The following is a 13,063-nucleotide window of genomic DNA, read 5'->3' as shown; positions in this document are numbered from 1 at the left end:
GGCCTTACCCAGCGCACTTCCAAGCATGCCCGCTGATGCCTATTAAGGGAAAGGAAGAAAAGATCCAAAGACACACCACCGCGACAGACGTATGTACAAAGATCAAAAAAGGAAGGAAGTGTCGTGGTATAAGAAAGCAAACGCCGTGGAGACTGCCTTCCACAGCCCAGTAAGGCATTACCTGATCCAAGAGGCACGAGCTCAGGAGAGATGAAGACGACTTGGCGGGATGAACGGCCCCAACCCACTCTAACGTGTCGCCTAGAGGCTCAGCCTCCGATCTAGTTTTCCAACGGCGTGTGGCGTCTGCTTTCGTCCGGTGTGTGACTGCAGGCACCAGGGTGCGTCGAGGCGGCGCAGACTGGAATCCTCCATGTGATCGAGAGGCCTTTGTTCTGTTCACAGGAGAGTCTTTCCATGTCCGCCGTGCCGAATCTTGATCGACGACGCCGTTTCACAGCTGTTCGCCGGACGTTGAAAATAGCATCGCGCTTGTGCTCGAAAGGGCTAGCATCGAAGACTAATTCTCACGTTTCTCTTCCACGAAACACCACACGATGTGTAGACAGTACTTTTCCTGTTGTAACCACGTCTGCCATCAAACGCCCCCAGCCCCCAGCCCTTTGGGGTAGATCGACTACTCCCGCCGTACAACACAGCTGCTACGCCGGTGACACCAAACGCCTCCATCCGCTCACTCCGTGGACATCGGCAACCGGCAGACACGCCAAGGGGTCTACCATCGCAGCCAGCAAGGTTGAGTCAAGCTCTTGACGACAGCCGTTCACACGTTTGCTTTCTGCTGGCGGCGCGTCGATATACCGCTGCCAGCCTAAGGTACACAGACGCCTGCAAGGCCTGGTCGAGCTGGCCTTGAAAGCAAGCATGTTCTGTGAAGCTTCGAAACCACCGATTGTAGCAATATGAGTAATCCCTAGATCTACTGGATGATCTTCTCGATCTCATGGCCCTCCGTACTGTCGAGAGCACCTGAATCATTGGCCGCATTTCCATGGAGCACGGTGTCCATGGTCATCTGAGTTGTGCTGAACCTGAAGAGGTTTCAACACTAAGAGTTTTCAAGTATGGTCATATTTACGAGAAGAGCAACGATGTCTCTCACTCACATGTCTTCCACCCGAGAATGCAAGGCAGGCACTCATGAGGCAGTCTTCACTCTCCTCTCACAGTGTATTTCACTTCATCTCATCACCCTCATTGGGTTGCTCGTCTGCCTCACTTGACTGCTCTTACAGTGATACTAGACCCTTCTCATGGTCTTCACTCATGCCTCTGAGGCAAGAGTCTACCCTCTCATTTCTGCATTTAATCCCATTTCGTACTTCATTTCCTCTGAACTTACCATCTGATACCGAACGATCTCAAACCTCACGTTACATCCCCTCCTACTCCGTCATCTCCACACCTACAAGATCCCACCATTATGGCCACCTCCTCAAAGCCACTCAAGCGCAAAGCCGCCTCCGGGAAGTCCTGCATCATCTGCTACGAGACAGGCACGAGCTTTCCAGCAACCTCAGCCAACTGCAACTTCGCCCACCGCAACGACGTCTGCGCTCTCTGCTGGCGTCGCTACGTCAAGATTGAAGTTCTTGACCACGCGCAGGAGCAGGTGCGATGCACCCAGTGGGATATTTGCGGGGCGCACATCACCCATGGAGATCTGAAGAGGATTGCTAGTAAGCCGGATATGGAGCAGTACGTTCTATTAATACTGTTTATGCAATGTATATATGGAGCTGACGAACGCAGCTACGATTGGCTCATCCGCTGTGCCCACGCAGCAGAAACAGGCGAACGCGAATGTCTTGCCGACATTGTCGACGCCGGCGGGAACCTCGTTACGTGCCATCACTTCCAAGTCCACGACGAGGCAACATCAGGTCGAGTCTACGTGTGTGGAGCTTGCGGGAATCAGCAATGCATTAGTTGCAGCGTCGCGGAGCACAGTGGCGAGAGCTGCGAGGCCTTCCGACACCGCCTAGGAAAGCAGCATGGTGCCGAAGAAGACGAGACGCTACGAGCATTTGAGCAAGGCTACCTCGGCGTAGAGAAGGTCGGGATGTACGGCAAGGAAGTGATGAAGAAGAAGAACCCGAAGCCATGTCCGAGGTGTGGGCAGATGATTGAGAGGGAGGGTGGGTGTGGGCGAGGTACATGTATGGATGTCCCTCGCAATTCTGTTGGCAAAGGCGGTGACAGCTGACAAAAGCAACAGGTGTACGCTGCGCCAACCAGTTCTGCTCTACCTGCAATGCTGCTTTCTTCGGCAGAGGCAGTGTGCCGGAGGTTGGTAATGCGGCGCATGCGGAGTACTGTGCGTATGCTAAGCGCGAGGTGGAAGATCGGCGGTTCAAGAGGAAGGTTAGGAAGGTGAAGGGTGAAGCTGTGGATGCGGTAAAGGCGGAGAATGACGCGATGAAAATGGAGGCCAAGGATTACAAGCTGGAATCACCTGTGAAGGACGAGGAGGTGGAGCCAAAAGTCAAGCAGGAGGATCCTGTGCCAAAGGTGGAAGAGTCTTGCATCAAGGAGGAGTGTTCTCACGAGGGATGAAAGCTGCTTGAAGTATTGGCATGCTTGATGGTATCCTATCTCGGGCGAAGGTCACTGCAGAACGATAGCGTGCGGAACGAAATCAATGAAGCAAATACAATTGCAGTTGATGGTATCCCTCCTTGTCTGATTCACACCAAACGCCGTACGCTCGCTCACAAACCCGCATCATGACCTCATCAAACAATAGCTCGTTCGAACAGCGCCGCCCATTCACTCCAGCGAGATAACTTTCACCTCCGCCACCCCACCCTCTTCGACCTCAATACTCTCTAGCACCTCCTTTGTTTTCTCCCACGGGACATTGAAAAGGCCGGAATTGATTTTGCACATTCGCACCTCCTTCATCTTGCGATTCTCATCCACCGAATCGTTCCACTCCTTGACCTTGCGCAACAGATCCTCCATCGCCGGCTTAGTCGCTTCCAGAATCCGTTTAGGCGTGTCTTTACCTTTGCCGTACCGACGGGATGTATAGAGGCATCCGACGAAGTGCGTCTCTGGGTCTCCTGCTTCATCCGCATCGTCGTCTGCGAAGCCTTCGTCCTCGTCGTTCGTCGGTGCACTGGGAGTCGCATTACTGTTCGGAAAAGCAGAGTTCGGTGGTGTGATGAGCTGTGCAGTACCAAAGAGTTGGTCTGGCGTCCACTTTCTGCAGTAGGCACCGTACTTCTGAAAGGCCTTCGGGTAGTGGTCTTTGAAGGCTTTTGCGATTCCTGCGCTCCAGGAGGCTTGACAATTACAGCCATGGATCAGGAGGCTGTTGTTTGGGGCTGAGAAGATGTCGCCGATGGATTCGGTGACTTGAAGTTTTGTGCTCATCTCGGCGGTGGCGGTTGGTGAGCTCATCTTGTGCTGAGCGGAGGCTGGTACTGGGGTGGGTGTTGGGGATGAGTCTCTCTTGCCCGCGACTGTTGTGAAGGACGATGATTTGGTCGCAGGTGCCTGCGTATTCTTCCTGTCTGTGGTCGCTGTTCCTCCGTTACTCGGGCGTTTCTTCTTAAAGGCCGTCATGATGGAAGGTTGATTCGGGTCGGACATGTTGTCTGCGGAACGCTTCGCACCCGGCTTCGTCGACATGATAGCAACTTATATTGAGCGCTTTTGCAGTGCATACAGTAATCTCGGTGATCGATTGCGAAAAGCCTGGGTGGTGTTGTATCTTATGTAGAGTCGCTGTTCAATGTTGCCTTCAGAAAGCAGCTTCCAGCGTTGTTTCGCGCAGCCAATCAGCTTCCAGCCATTTCTCAAAGTCTGCACGAGCCACCTCGGGGAGAAACAGCAGTTTGCTCGACGACGACACCTCTATCTCCCCAACCCATTGGCACACCACCTCCCATCCGCCAACATGTCCCTCACAAAAGCCGCCACCACCGCTCTGCGCACCCTCCCCCGGCAGCCCGCGATCCGCTCTCCTGCCGCCGCCCTCGTGAACCAACAGCGCAATGTCTCGGACGCCTCGACCTCCCACTCCGACTTCAAATCCCCCTTCCACCGCGGCACGACCCCCAACCACCAGGACACGACCGTGATACCGAGCTTCGGCAAGTACAAGAATGGCACGGAGACGGGCAACAAGATGTTCCAGTACTTCATGGTGGGTGCTTTCGGAGGGTTGAGCGCGATGGGGGCGAAGAACACCGTGCAAGGTAACTACACCCTCTCTATTCCTGCACTGCCATGCGCGGAGCAAGCACACTGAGCATATACTGATACACATGATTCCAGACTTCCTCAAAAACATGTCCGCCTCCGCCGACGTCCTGGCCATGGCCAAAGTCGAAGTCGACCTCGCCTCCATCCCCGAGGGCAAGAACGTCATCATCAAGTGGCGCGGCAAGCCCGTCTTCATCCGCCACCGCACCTCCGACGAGATCAAAGAGGCCGAGGACTTCGACTGGAAACAACTGCGCGATCCGCAACCCGACGAGGACCGAGTGCAGAAGCCGGAGTGGCTGATCATGCTGGGCGTGTGCACGCATTTGGGGTGTGTGCCGATTGGAGAGGCGGGAGACTATGGTGGATGGTTCTGTCCTTGTCATGGTAGCCATTACGATATTTCTGGGCGAGTAAGAAAGGGCCCGGCGCCGCTGAACCTGGAAGTTCCGGCCTATGATTTCCCAGAGGATGGCGCGCTGGTTATTGGCTAGTGGATGACTCGAGGAGTAAGGGAAGAGGATGTGTGGAGTGATAGAGGGATGTCTGGCGTGGTGGTTTGCCAATTGTACAGTTACATGGCTTCTAGCGTATTACACATGCATTTTCTAACACCCATCGAGTTTCACTGAGACCTCAAAAGCTGTACCTGCATCACTGACGTGCGATCTGCGAGACGTACGAAAGCAGGAAGCGTCAACTGTCAAAGCAGAGTCGTTAATCATCGAGCTAAATCGCATCCAGATGGCCGCACTCATCTCGTCGTAGCATTCGTAGAAAGAAACAACACGCAAGCCGCCACAATCACTGTTGCAACTATTGTGAACACCTAAAACTCCAGCGTCAGCATACCGACCTTATCAGAATTGCGAGCAAAGTCAAGAGTACTCACCACCTGCGTCGCCACCCCACTCTGCACCAACGCCTGCCTCCTCGAGTACCGATTCACCGTCTTGATATAATTACTTAACCCGCTCACCAGACACGCCAGCGCCAGGAACCAGAATACCAGGCCAAAGGGCAGAGCAACGCGTCGTTCAATGGCCGTGGGCTCGTGCTTGAGATGGAATGATATCAAGATGGCCACGGCGACGACGGCCATGTAGGTTGCTAGGCGGAGCCAGGAGAGGAAGGCTAGATAGAGGTTAGTAGGGTAGGGGCAAAGGGGGGGATGGGGGATGAGTACTTCGCTCAGCGGCACAGTGGTCCCGGGCATCGGAGTCCTCGTTGTCGAAGAGGATGTGCCCGAACCAGGGGCGTTCGACGAAGACGTGGCGGTCGTAGCTGTTTCGTCTGGAATGTTTAGTTAGCATCGTACTCTTGTGTAGGAACTGTTCGGCCTTACTGGTGGACCAAGATGGGACGGGCTGGTAGAGGGTTGTAGAGGGGATTGTAGGGTTCATTCAAGAAGGCAATGTCATCGTTAGTAGGCGCCGTTGGACGCGGCATGATTGTCTTAGTATCTGTGTCACATTATAGGTAGCATTGCACGCTTCATGTTTTTGGCCGTCGAGCAATGTCATCCCGAGGTCGGGGAAGAGCAAAGTGGTGTGTGCCACCATTTTTTGAAGGCGTAGGCGACTTCCATCTCGGAAGAGCCAAGACAGACGTCCGCAATGTTGGAGGACATCGAGACCTTGTGAGATCGTGACATTGATTGCCCGGTGAAGTATTGTTGTGAAAGAGAATCTGGTTTGATTGTTGAGCGCTGCGAATTCGCATCGCAATAATTGTATCAACCATGGCAATGGCAACACGAGCATCACTCACGCCCTTCCGAGTCGGCACCAAAGAGCTACACCTGTATGTCCACCCACCGTTAACACGTTTGAACCTCTTCTAACGCGTGCGAATAGCCCCGACATATCAATCACCCTCCTCCGGACCGCCAACTCCCCCGCCCACACCGCCAAATTCCAAGTGCCCCCCTGGTTCTCCAAGCTCGACCTCCGCGACTACCTCTTCCACGTCTACGACGTCCGCATCCTCTCCGTCCGCAGCTACGTCAAACAATCCCGCGTCCAAGAAGGCGACCCCAAGATCCCTCGCCCGCAACCGAGCAGATGGCATCGTCCCCGACCAACGAAGTTCATGACGGTGGAGTTGGAGCGGCCGTTCGTGTGGCCCGAGGAGCCGGAGGATTATGCAGAGTGGAATAAGGGGGAGATGGAGGAGAGTGAGGAGGAGCAGAAAAAATTGCAGGAGTCGTTGGGGCCGACGAGGGATACGATTGGAAATGAGGAGCGGAGGACAGCGATGCGGGATCAGGCGAAGGCGTTGTTGGAGGGGAGGGTGAAGTGGAAGCCGGTGGCGGAGAAGGGGAGTGGGAGGTTGTTGGGCCGGTGATGCATTGTGCTTCTGGCGGTGGGTCTTGTTTTACTAAAGAAGGTGTGTATACTGTACAATACTGTACGTTAGCGGCTGAACGACGGAGCGCGCGCTAAAACCAATATCCAATATCCAAGTCGTTGGTCGTGGACTGGACGAGTCGATGTTTGCGGTGCCTACACAATGAGGTACGTTCGGAAGTGCTAAAACAAATCGACATCAATTCAAAGGCGAGCTCCTTCCCAATTCGCCACAAAAATATTGACACCAGCAAAAACCCAGCTCGAACCCGCTATGAATTAACAAAAGGAAAACCCCCTGTCGGAGGAGAAAAGAAACCAGGCGTACAGATTTGCTTCTATTCATTCCTAGCGCAGGATCGACCCAAGAGGATGAGGAACTGGAGGCATTTAAGGAAGTTGTTAAGGTGTAGGCGAATTAGGGGAAAGGGGGGGATAATGGTTTTGATCCCATTAAAGCAAGTTGGTGCTGTGGACACTCGGTCCGCGCAGTCGGTACTAGAGATGGAAGGACCTTTTGGTAAAAACAATATATACTTGATGTGAGGCGGTGCGAAGGGCAACCGAGATTGCGTCGGCTGTCATATGCTTGGGGTGCGACATCACTTCATTGGGGGGCTGCGCAGGGCTTTTATGGGACTGAGAGGCGACGGACGGGATACATTGGTTCTTTACACGGCACAGTGGACGCAAGGGGCAACTCTACGGTATGGCGCTGGCAGCAGGGCTGAGGTTGAATATCTGGACACGAAGTCCCTTGCAGGAGGCCTGCGCGGAACAGAGGCACGCGCGGTGCAAGACCAGAGCAGCGTAAGGGCCACCTCAAACGCTTGACCAGCCTAGAACTCATGCATGCCAGTACTACAGGGCGCCGCACAGCCTTCGATATAACGAACGCCACCGAACGACCTACGAATACCAACCGCCAAATGAGCGCGCTGATTCGGTGGGCGCCTTTCTAGGTATCGAACGAGCGTGGGGAGAACGCTGCAAATGGTCAACATAGTCAAGGTGGCACGAGGAAGAGAGGTTTTGGCATAACATAGCGCTGTTACGAACGGTGCGAAGCGAATTATGCAAGCTGCGTTGCGAGATTGGTGGGCTACAGTGCCCAGCACCCACGTTTTCCTTTCACCCACCCCAAGTATGATAGGCAGGCTCGCATGGGACTCCTCCAGCGGTCACCCTTCGGGCGATGGATCGTATAGCTTCCCAATATTCGGCGCCAGCTGAACGAGCAGGGCAGAAATTTGCGATTGTGGCGTCCTCGAGGAAAAGGCCTTGCGGCGCAGATGGCGACGATGATGTCGCACAATGGAGATCGCGATCAGCTGCAGCAGTCCTTGGGTCCCTATAGTCGTCTCGTCCAGCCTTTCCGCCCCTGCAAACCAAGCATCTTGAAACCCAAAACCAGTAATCCCCCACTCAAAACCCCCCTTCACCCCTTCTTCCCCTTCCTCCTCCCCGAACCCTTCCCTCTCGCACTCCTCTCAACATCCATCTCCTCCCCATCATCCCCCTCCTCCTCAACTCCCATCGCCGCCCTCGCCCTCGCACCCCCTCTCTTCCTCAACTCCCCCGTAACCTGCCTTAGCGCCGCCGGCACCTCGTTCCCCATCTTCAAATGGAACAGTTTCAAATTCCTCGCCTTGTCCTTCAACTGCACTTGGTTTCGATCTTTCAGCACCTCACTCACTGACCCGCCTCGGCCGTATAGAGCGAGAATCTGCGACCAGTGCGGCCCCGCGACTTTTTCGAGACCAGAGAGCAAGGCGTCTTCTTCGGCTTTCGACCATGGCTGTCGCATCGCGGAGCTGGGGGCGGTGGGTTTTCTCGTGGCGGTGCCGTCAGTGGTGGAAGAGTTCTTAGGGGCGGTGAGTGGGTCGCGGATGGTCTGAGAGGTGTTGCCTCGACGGTCGCTGCTGCCGCCGGGGACGTTCATGATGGCGTCGATGTTTTTGCTGACGCTTACGGCGAACTCGCGGACGAACTCTTGCCATTGGTACTTCTTCGGTAGCTCGCCCACCGTTTCGCCTGCGGATTCTTCGGCGAGAAGGTAGCTTTTCCGCGCTCGACTCCGGTCGATGAAGTCTTGCTCACTAGGCGATAGGCTCGGTGCATCGGGGTGTCGGGTCAGAATTTGCGCGTCCAGGTCCAGAGGGAACAACTCGTCGAGCATCGCTTCGGGACTGCCGTCGCTATTGATCAGAGCAGAGATATATGTCTGCGTCTTCAGCTCCAGGTATACCGCCCCTTGCCACTTCAACAGCCGATGTCCGAGCGGGACAAACGTCTCCATAAAGAACTCGTTTAGGTGGAAGAAGCTCACATCATGCGCACCCAGGATGGAGGAGAGGAAGGTGGCAATGTTGGCTTTGCGGATGGTCTCCTGTTGCGAAGGCTGGAACATTTGGATGGCAATGGCGTCGATGAAGGGCGTCTCTCGAGAATACACTTTCCGGGTCTGGTCGAACAGACTTTTGAGCGTGGTGTAGGCCTGGCTCTCTTCGTCGTCGTTGGCGCGCATGATTTCTTGGATTTGCGGGAAGCTGGCTTTGGCTATTGTGTGGATGAGTTGGGTAGCCTTGCAGCCCATCAGTGAGGTAGATCTAGTGAACAGAGGCTGGCCAACTCACCAGATTCTCCAATATCGGCAGACTCTGTATCTTCAAATGCATACTAGCATCTTCATACAAGAACGCCGACGCCTGTTGCGGTACATCGCTTCGCGGCACTCCATTCTCATTCCCTGAAGCGTAGCTGAACGGTTGCCCACTGGCAGGATCCTGCCCATACTGCACCATATGCTGCTGTCCATCAGTGCCATCCATCCCTGCGTCCGCTGTAGCGTGCGGAGGAAAATATGGCATAGCACCAGCACTCTGATAACCTTCTCCCTCCTGAAAAGCACCCTCCCCAGGCGGTGGCCACGGCGAGTTATAAGTACTCGGATGCGTCTGCTGGTAGAAATACGGCTGCTGCGAATAGCTAGCCACATCCGGGTACGGCGACACGTTGCTATTCATCCCGTTCATGCCAGCAGCATGCGCGCCCGCAGCGTGCCAGTGATGACCGCTCGCTTGCTCATCCGCGAAAGCTCTCGCAGTAGGGTTAGTAGCGTTTCCATTACCACTACCGCCGACGACCTCCCCACTACTCGGCGCAGCGCCGTAGTCGCCAGAGCCCGAAGCGGGAGGTGCGCCGAAGAGCCCTGCTGATGGGCCGTAGGCCTGCTGCTGCTGGTGATGTGTGACTGCAGCGGAGCTCTGCTGGCCCCATGCAGCAGCAGCAGCAGCGTCGGAGGATGCCGCACCGTAATCGCCATGCCCATTCCCATTACCACGTCTCCGCCTCACGCCCATCCGCGACGGTGCAGCAGGCATCGCGAATCCATCCTGCCCCGACTGTCGACCGCGATACGCATACGCGGTAGTAGGAATCACTGCACACCCCGCACACACCGTTAGCCCATTTCAGTTCAACAAAAGTCCAGACCGATGATAAATCCATCCATAGCGTCCATAGCTGTGTTAGGGCACGCCCGTCCACAGCATCCATCTCCCCAACCTGTAACAGCTCGACAACGGGAGGGGATAAGCGTGGACATTGAGTGAGAGCGCACTTTCTCACCTGCAGCGTCCATTTTCCCGTGAGGTTGGGTGGAGTTAGGGCTTGTGAGCGCGAGGGCTCAGGGCTGCCAGGTTCCTTCTGAGCCCTAGATTGTCGTGCCACGAGCCAAACTTGGGCTCTATCATCGACGGCGGGAAATCGGGGACGGGAGATTGGGAGCTTGGTCAGGAGATGGAAAGCAAAAGTAATCGCGAGATGTCAAGTAGGCGGTCTTTCTGCGGCTGAAGAGGGCTAGTCGGCGCCCACGTTGTTCGTTTGGAGCAGAGGCAGCGCTCCAGCGCTTCGGGATCGCGTTGCCGGCGTCATATGGCGTGCGCCATAGTCTTGACTCCTACCGCGCTCACTTATTAATACGACATGACTTATCTGCACTGCTGGAACAATTCCTCCACAGTCAAGCAGACTCCATTTGCCATGCTAATGTATATCTACAGATGTCATAACACAGATACGCAGAAGGGACTCGGTCCTGCCCTTTCCCCCGCCGCTGGACCATGCAGAAATTCAGGCCGTTTCAATCGGTCATCCTGCCGTTCGCCGTCTGATGCAAAGGAAGTACAAATGCTGTCCGTCGCAGCTGCGAGTGACTCGGAGCATGAGGCAGAGTCAGCGAGCCAGACCACTAGCTCGGTGTCCCCTTCTCTATGCCTCTCAGCCCGCCGCCCGCCACCTTGGGATCAAGGATTGCAGCTCTCTCGTCCGCGAACCGTGCGACGCCCTGCCACCGTAGTCGACGGTAGAGCTTCAAGCAAGGCCGGATCATGAGCAGGCCAACGAGCACAACGAGCATTCCAATAAGCGCGCCAAGCAGCACAAAAGGCCATTCCCAGCGGAAAGACCGGTTGTCCTGTAGTCACTGCTCATCCTGCCACCCCTCAGGTTTTTCCCAGTCGTTCATATCGTACCATCTTGCCAGGCCTGCACACGGGTTAGCATTCATTCCTCTAGCCAAGCGAGGAAGGGAGCGGAATGAACTTACATGAGTAGCCGTTCCAGTCGAAGTTGTGACTCGGGTCGCAGTGACACTTGAGGTCGAGTCGTGTCTGCTCGCCAGTTGGACAGTGCGTGAAAGGCACGTGATAATACGCAATATCATTAAAGAAATGAATTTCATCCTTCGGCAGCATCAGTGCCGCCGCAATCGAATGCACCGGCGCGTCACCCCATCGCTCGTAGAAGAACCCCCCATCCTTGTCCAGATGGGTGAAGTAGTCGATGTAAGCGTCGCTGCGCAGCCATTCCAGGCTACCGATCTCGAAGTTGGACCAGAAATGGCAGTTGTTGTAGTTCTTGCCCTCGTCTTCGGAGATCCACCAGAGGGCGTTGTCCTTGGCAATGTGCTGCGGGAAGGATTGCGTGAAATTCTTCACACTATCCCAGAGCGTGGGGATGGTTTCGCGGTACTCGTAGAGCGAAAGGACGAAGGAATATTTTTTGTTGTTCTCTGCCATATACTTGAAGGGGTCGTAGGAGACGTCGCAGAATAGCTCGATGCTGGGCTCGACGCGCCAATAGTACTCGTACTCCATCATTAGAGGGTGGCGGAAGAAGAAGCCGGACTCGTAGCGGCACATGTGGCGATAGGAGATGCTGTCGCCGTAGATTATCTTCTTCTCGCGCATCTCCTCTCGGACCGTGGCGGCTTTCTCCTGGTCGATCCAAGATGGGAAGCCCCAGTGGTCCTCGCCGATTTTGCCGTACCGTGCGCGGCCAGAGGTGAGGGTGGTGGTGACCTTTTTGAAGGTGTCGTCGAACTCGTCATCATTGAGGAAGACCCAATCGTAGCCGTAGTTGCGATTGAAGCGGTCTTCGACTTGTCGGATGCTGCGTGAGATTTCCCAGACGTCGCTATTGCGGGCGAGGGTGACAAAGGTGGCATTCATGCGCTCGCCGGGGGCAACGGGGTTGTGGGTGAAGGGCTGCTTGTTGGTGCCCAGTTTTTGAGAGGAGGGGTTGGGTGAGGTCGCGTTCGAGTGCCCGCTCGGCATGGGTTCGGGGGGCGATTCCTCAGAGAGTGAGGGTGGGTTGCCGAGCACCTGGCCGGAGGTGTCGTGTTCTTCATCGCTGTGGAAGCGAGGGGGTGGTTTGGGAGGGGATGGTGATGTCGAGTCTGATGATGGCGAGTGGCCTTTGAACAGGGAACCCTGCTTCTTCAGCAAGTCTGTCGCCGACTTTACTCGGTCATCGACGGTGCTCGAGGATGAGGAGATGAAGAAGATGACGACCAGTGTCACGAACGCCAGCAGGATGTAGCGGATGTATCGCGTCGAGCCCGCCATATCGGCGTCTCTTTGGGGAGGTGTCCGCTCTGCCTTCTCCTTCGTATTGCCTCGCACAAAGGATTTCGCCGACTCCGCGCAATGTCCTTCGCCGTCCCGTGTGCTTCTTTCTGCCCGCGTGCGCTGACGCAGTAAGCCGTTCGACGGAGACACGGAGGGCTCCTAAGGACAAATCGTGGTATAGGGAATGACACAGTGGGTGGTTGAGCAATCCAGGAAGATAGGAATTGGGAAAGTAGGTGGTGGAGAAAGGGATGTCGTCTCTGGTCGCACAACGAGAACGTTTTGTAGCAGGTGTTAATCAAAGGCGCCTTTTCAAGCCGCGTCAACCACCAGTTGAGTTCAAGCAATACGCAAGGGGGCCCAAGATAGTTCTCCGTGTGGCGGCGGAATCTCGGGAGCTTATCTAGATCCTGCAAGTGGGCTTTCCCGCCTGTGGCTGGTGCGAGAACAGACGTCAACCCACGAAATATGAGCTCTGACATCGAATCAGACACCATACAGCACACATTACTACAACGTGGATGGTATAACACAAACAACACATTCATTGACATCCGATCACGGGCCGAC

At 55.3% G+C, this 13,063-nt stretch overlaps 7 protein-coding genes across 7 annotated transcripts; 3 read left to right on the top strand and 4 right to left on the bottom strand.

Moving 5' to 3' along the window:
• Positions 1–1,444: 1,444 nt before the first annotated feature.
• Positions 1,445–2,577, top strand: LTR77_009128 (uncharacterized protein; the record flags this gene model as incomplete). The annotated part of the gene is made up of 3 exons (XM_064806357.1): positions 1,445–1,719; positions 1,774–2,159; positions 2,240–2,577. 3 exons carry the CDS (start codon positions 1,445–1,447, stop codon positions 2,575–2,577), a joined length of 999 nt encoding a protein of 332 aa, XP_064655683.1.
• Positions 2,578–2,790: 213 nt separating this feature from the next.
• Positions 2,791–3,618, bottom strand: POA1 (ADP-ribose 1''-phosphate phosphatase; the record flags this gene model as incomplete). The annotated part of the gene is given in 2 exon segments (XM_064806356.1): positions 2,791–3,229; positions 3,248–3,618. 2 exon segments carry the CDS (start codon positions 3,616–3,618, stop codon positions 2,791–2,793), a joined length of 810 nt encoding a protein of 269 aa, XP_064655682.1.
• A 307-nt stretch (positions 3,619–3,925) lies between these two features.
• Positions 3,926–4,727, top strand: RIP1 (ubiquinol--cytochrome-c reductase catalytic subunit rip1; the record flags this gene model as incomplete). The annotated part of the gene is made up of 2 exons (XM_064806355.1): positions 3,926–4,226; positions 4,306–4,727. 2 exons carry the CDS (start codon positions 3,926–3,928, stop codon positions 4,725–4,727), a joined length of 723 nt encoding a protein of 240 aa, XP_064655681.1.
• A 335-nt stretch (positions 4,728–5,062) lies between these two features.
• LTR77_009125 (uncharacterized protein) lies at positions 5,063–5,682 on the bottom strand (the record flags this gene model as incomplete). Its single annotated transcript, XM_064806354.1, has 3 exons — positions 5,063–5,367; positions 5,420–5,526; positions 5,579–5,682. 3 exons carry the CDS (start codon positions 5,680–5,682, stop codon positions 5,063–5,065), a joined length of 516 nt encoding a protein of 171 aa, XP_064655680.1.
• A 292-nt stretch (positions 5,683–5,974) lies between these two features.
• MRP20 (mitochondrial 54S ribosomal protein YmL41) lies at positions 5,975–6,579 on the top strand (the record flags this gene model as incomplete). Its single annotated transcript, XM_064806353.1, has 2 exons — positions 5,975–6,036; positions 6,090–6,579. The coding sequence occupies 2 exons, from the start codon at positions 5,975–5,977 to the stop codon at positions 6,577–6,579; spliced, it is 552 nt and encodes a 183-aa protein (XP_064655679.1).
• Positions 6,580–8,019: 1,440 nt separating this feature from the next.
• TBF1 (TTAGGG repeat binding factor) lies at positions 8,020–9,964 on the bottom strand (the record flags this gene model as incomplete). The annotated part of the gene is made up of 2 exons (XM_064806352.1): positions 8,020–9,165; positions 9,218–9,964. The coding sequence occupies 2 exons, from the start codon at positions 9,962–9,964 to the stop codon at positions 8,020–8,022; spliced, it is 1,893 nt and encodes a 630-aa protein (XP_064655678.1).
• A 1,100-nt stretch (positions 9,965–11,064) lies between these two features.
• KRE2 (alpha 1,2-mannosyltransferase 2.4.1) lies at positions 11,065–12,490 on the bottom strand (the record flags this gene model as incomplete). Its single annotated transcript, XM_064806351.1, has 2 exons — positions 11,065–11,129; positions 11,191–12,490. 2 exons carry the CDS (start codon positions 12,488–12,490, stop codon positions 11,065–11,067), a joined length of 1,365 nt encoding a protein of 454 aa, XP_064655677.1.
• Between the last annotated feature and the right edge of the window lie 573 nt (positions 12,491–13,063).

Source organism: Saxophila tyrrhenica, assembly GCF_035928015.1.
Source record: "Saxophila tyrrhenica strain CCFEE 5935 chromosome Unknown scaffold_16, whole genome shotgun sequence".
Taxonomy (NCBI): Eukaryota; Fungi; Ascomycota; class Dothideomycetes; order Mycosphaerellales; family Extremaceae; genus Saxophila; species Saxophila tyrrhenica.
This window is presented reverse-complemented; position numbering and strand designations above follow the sequence as displayed.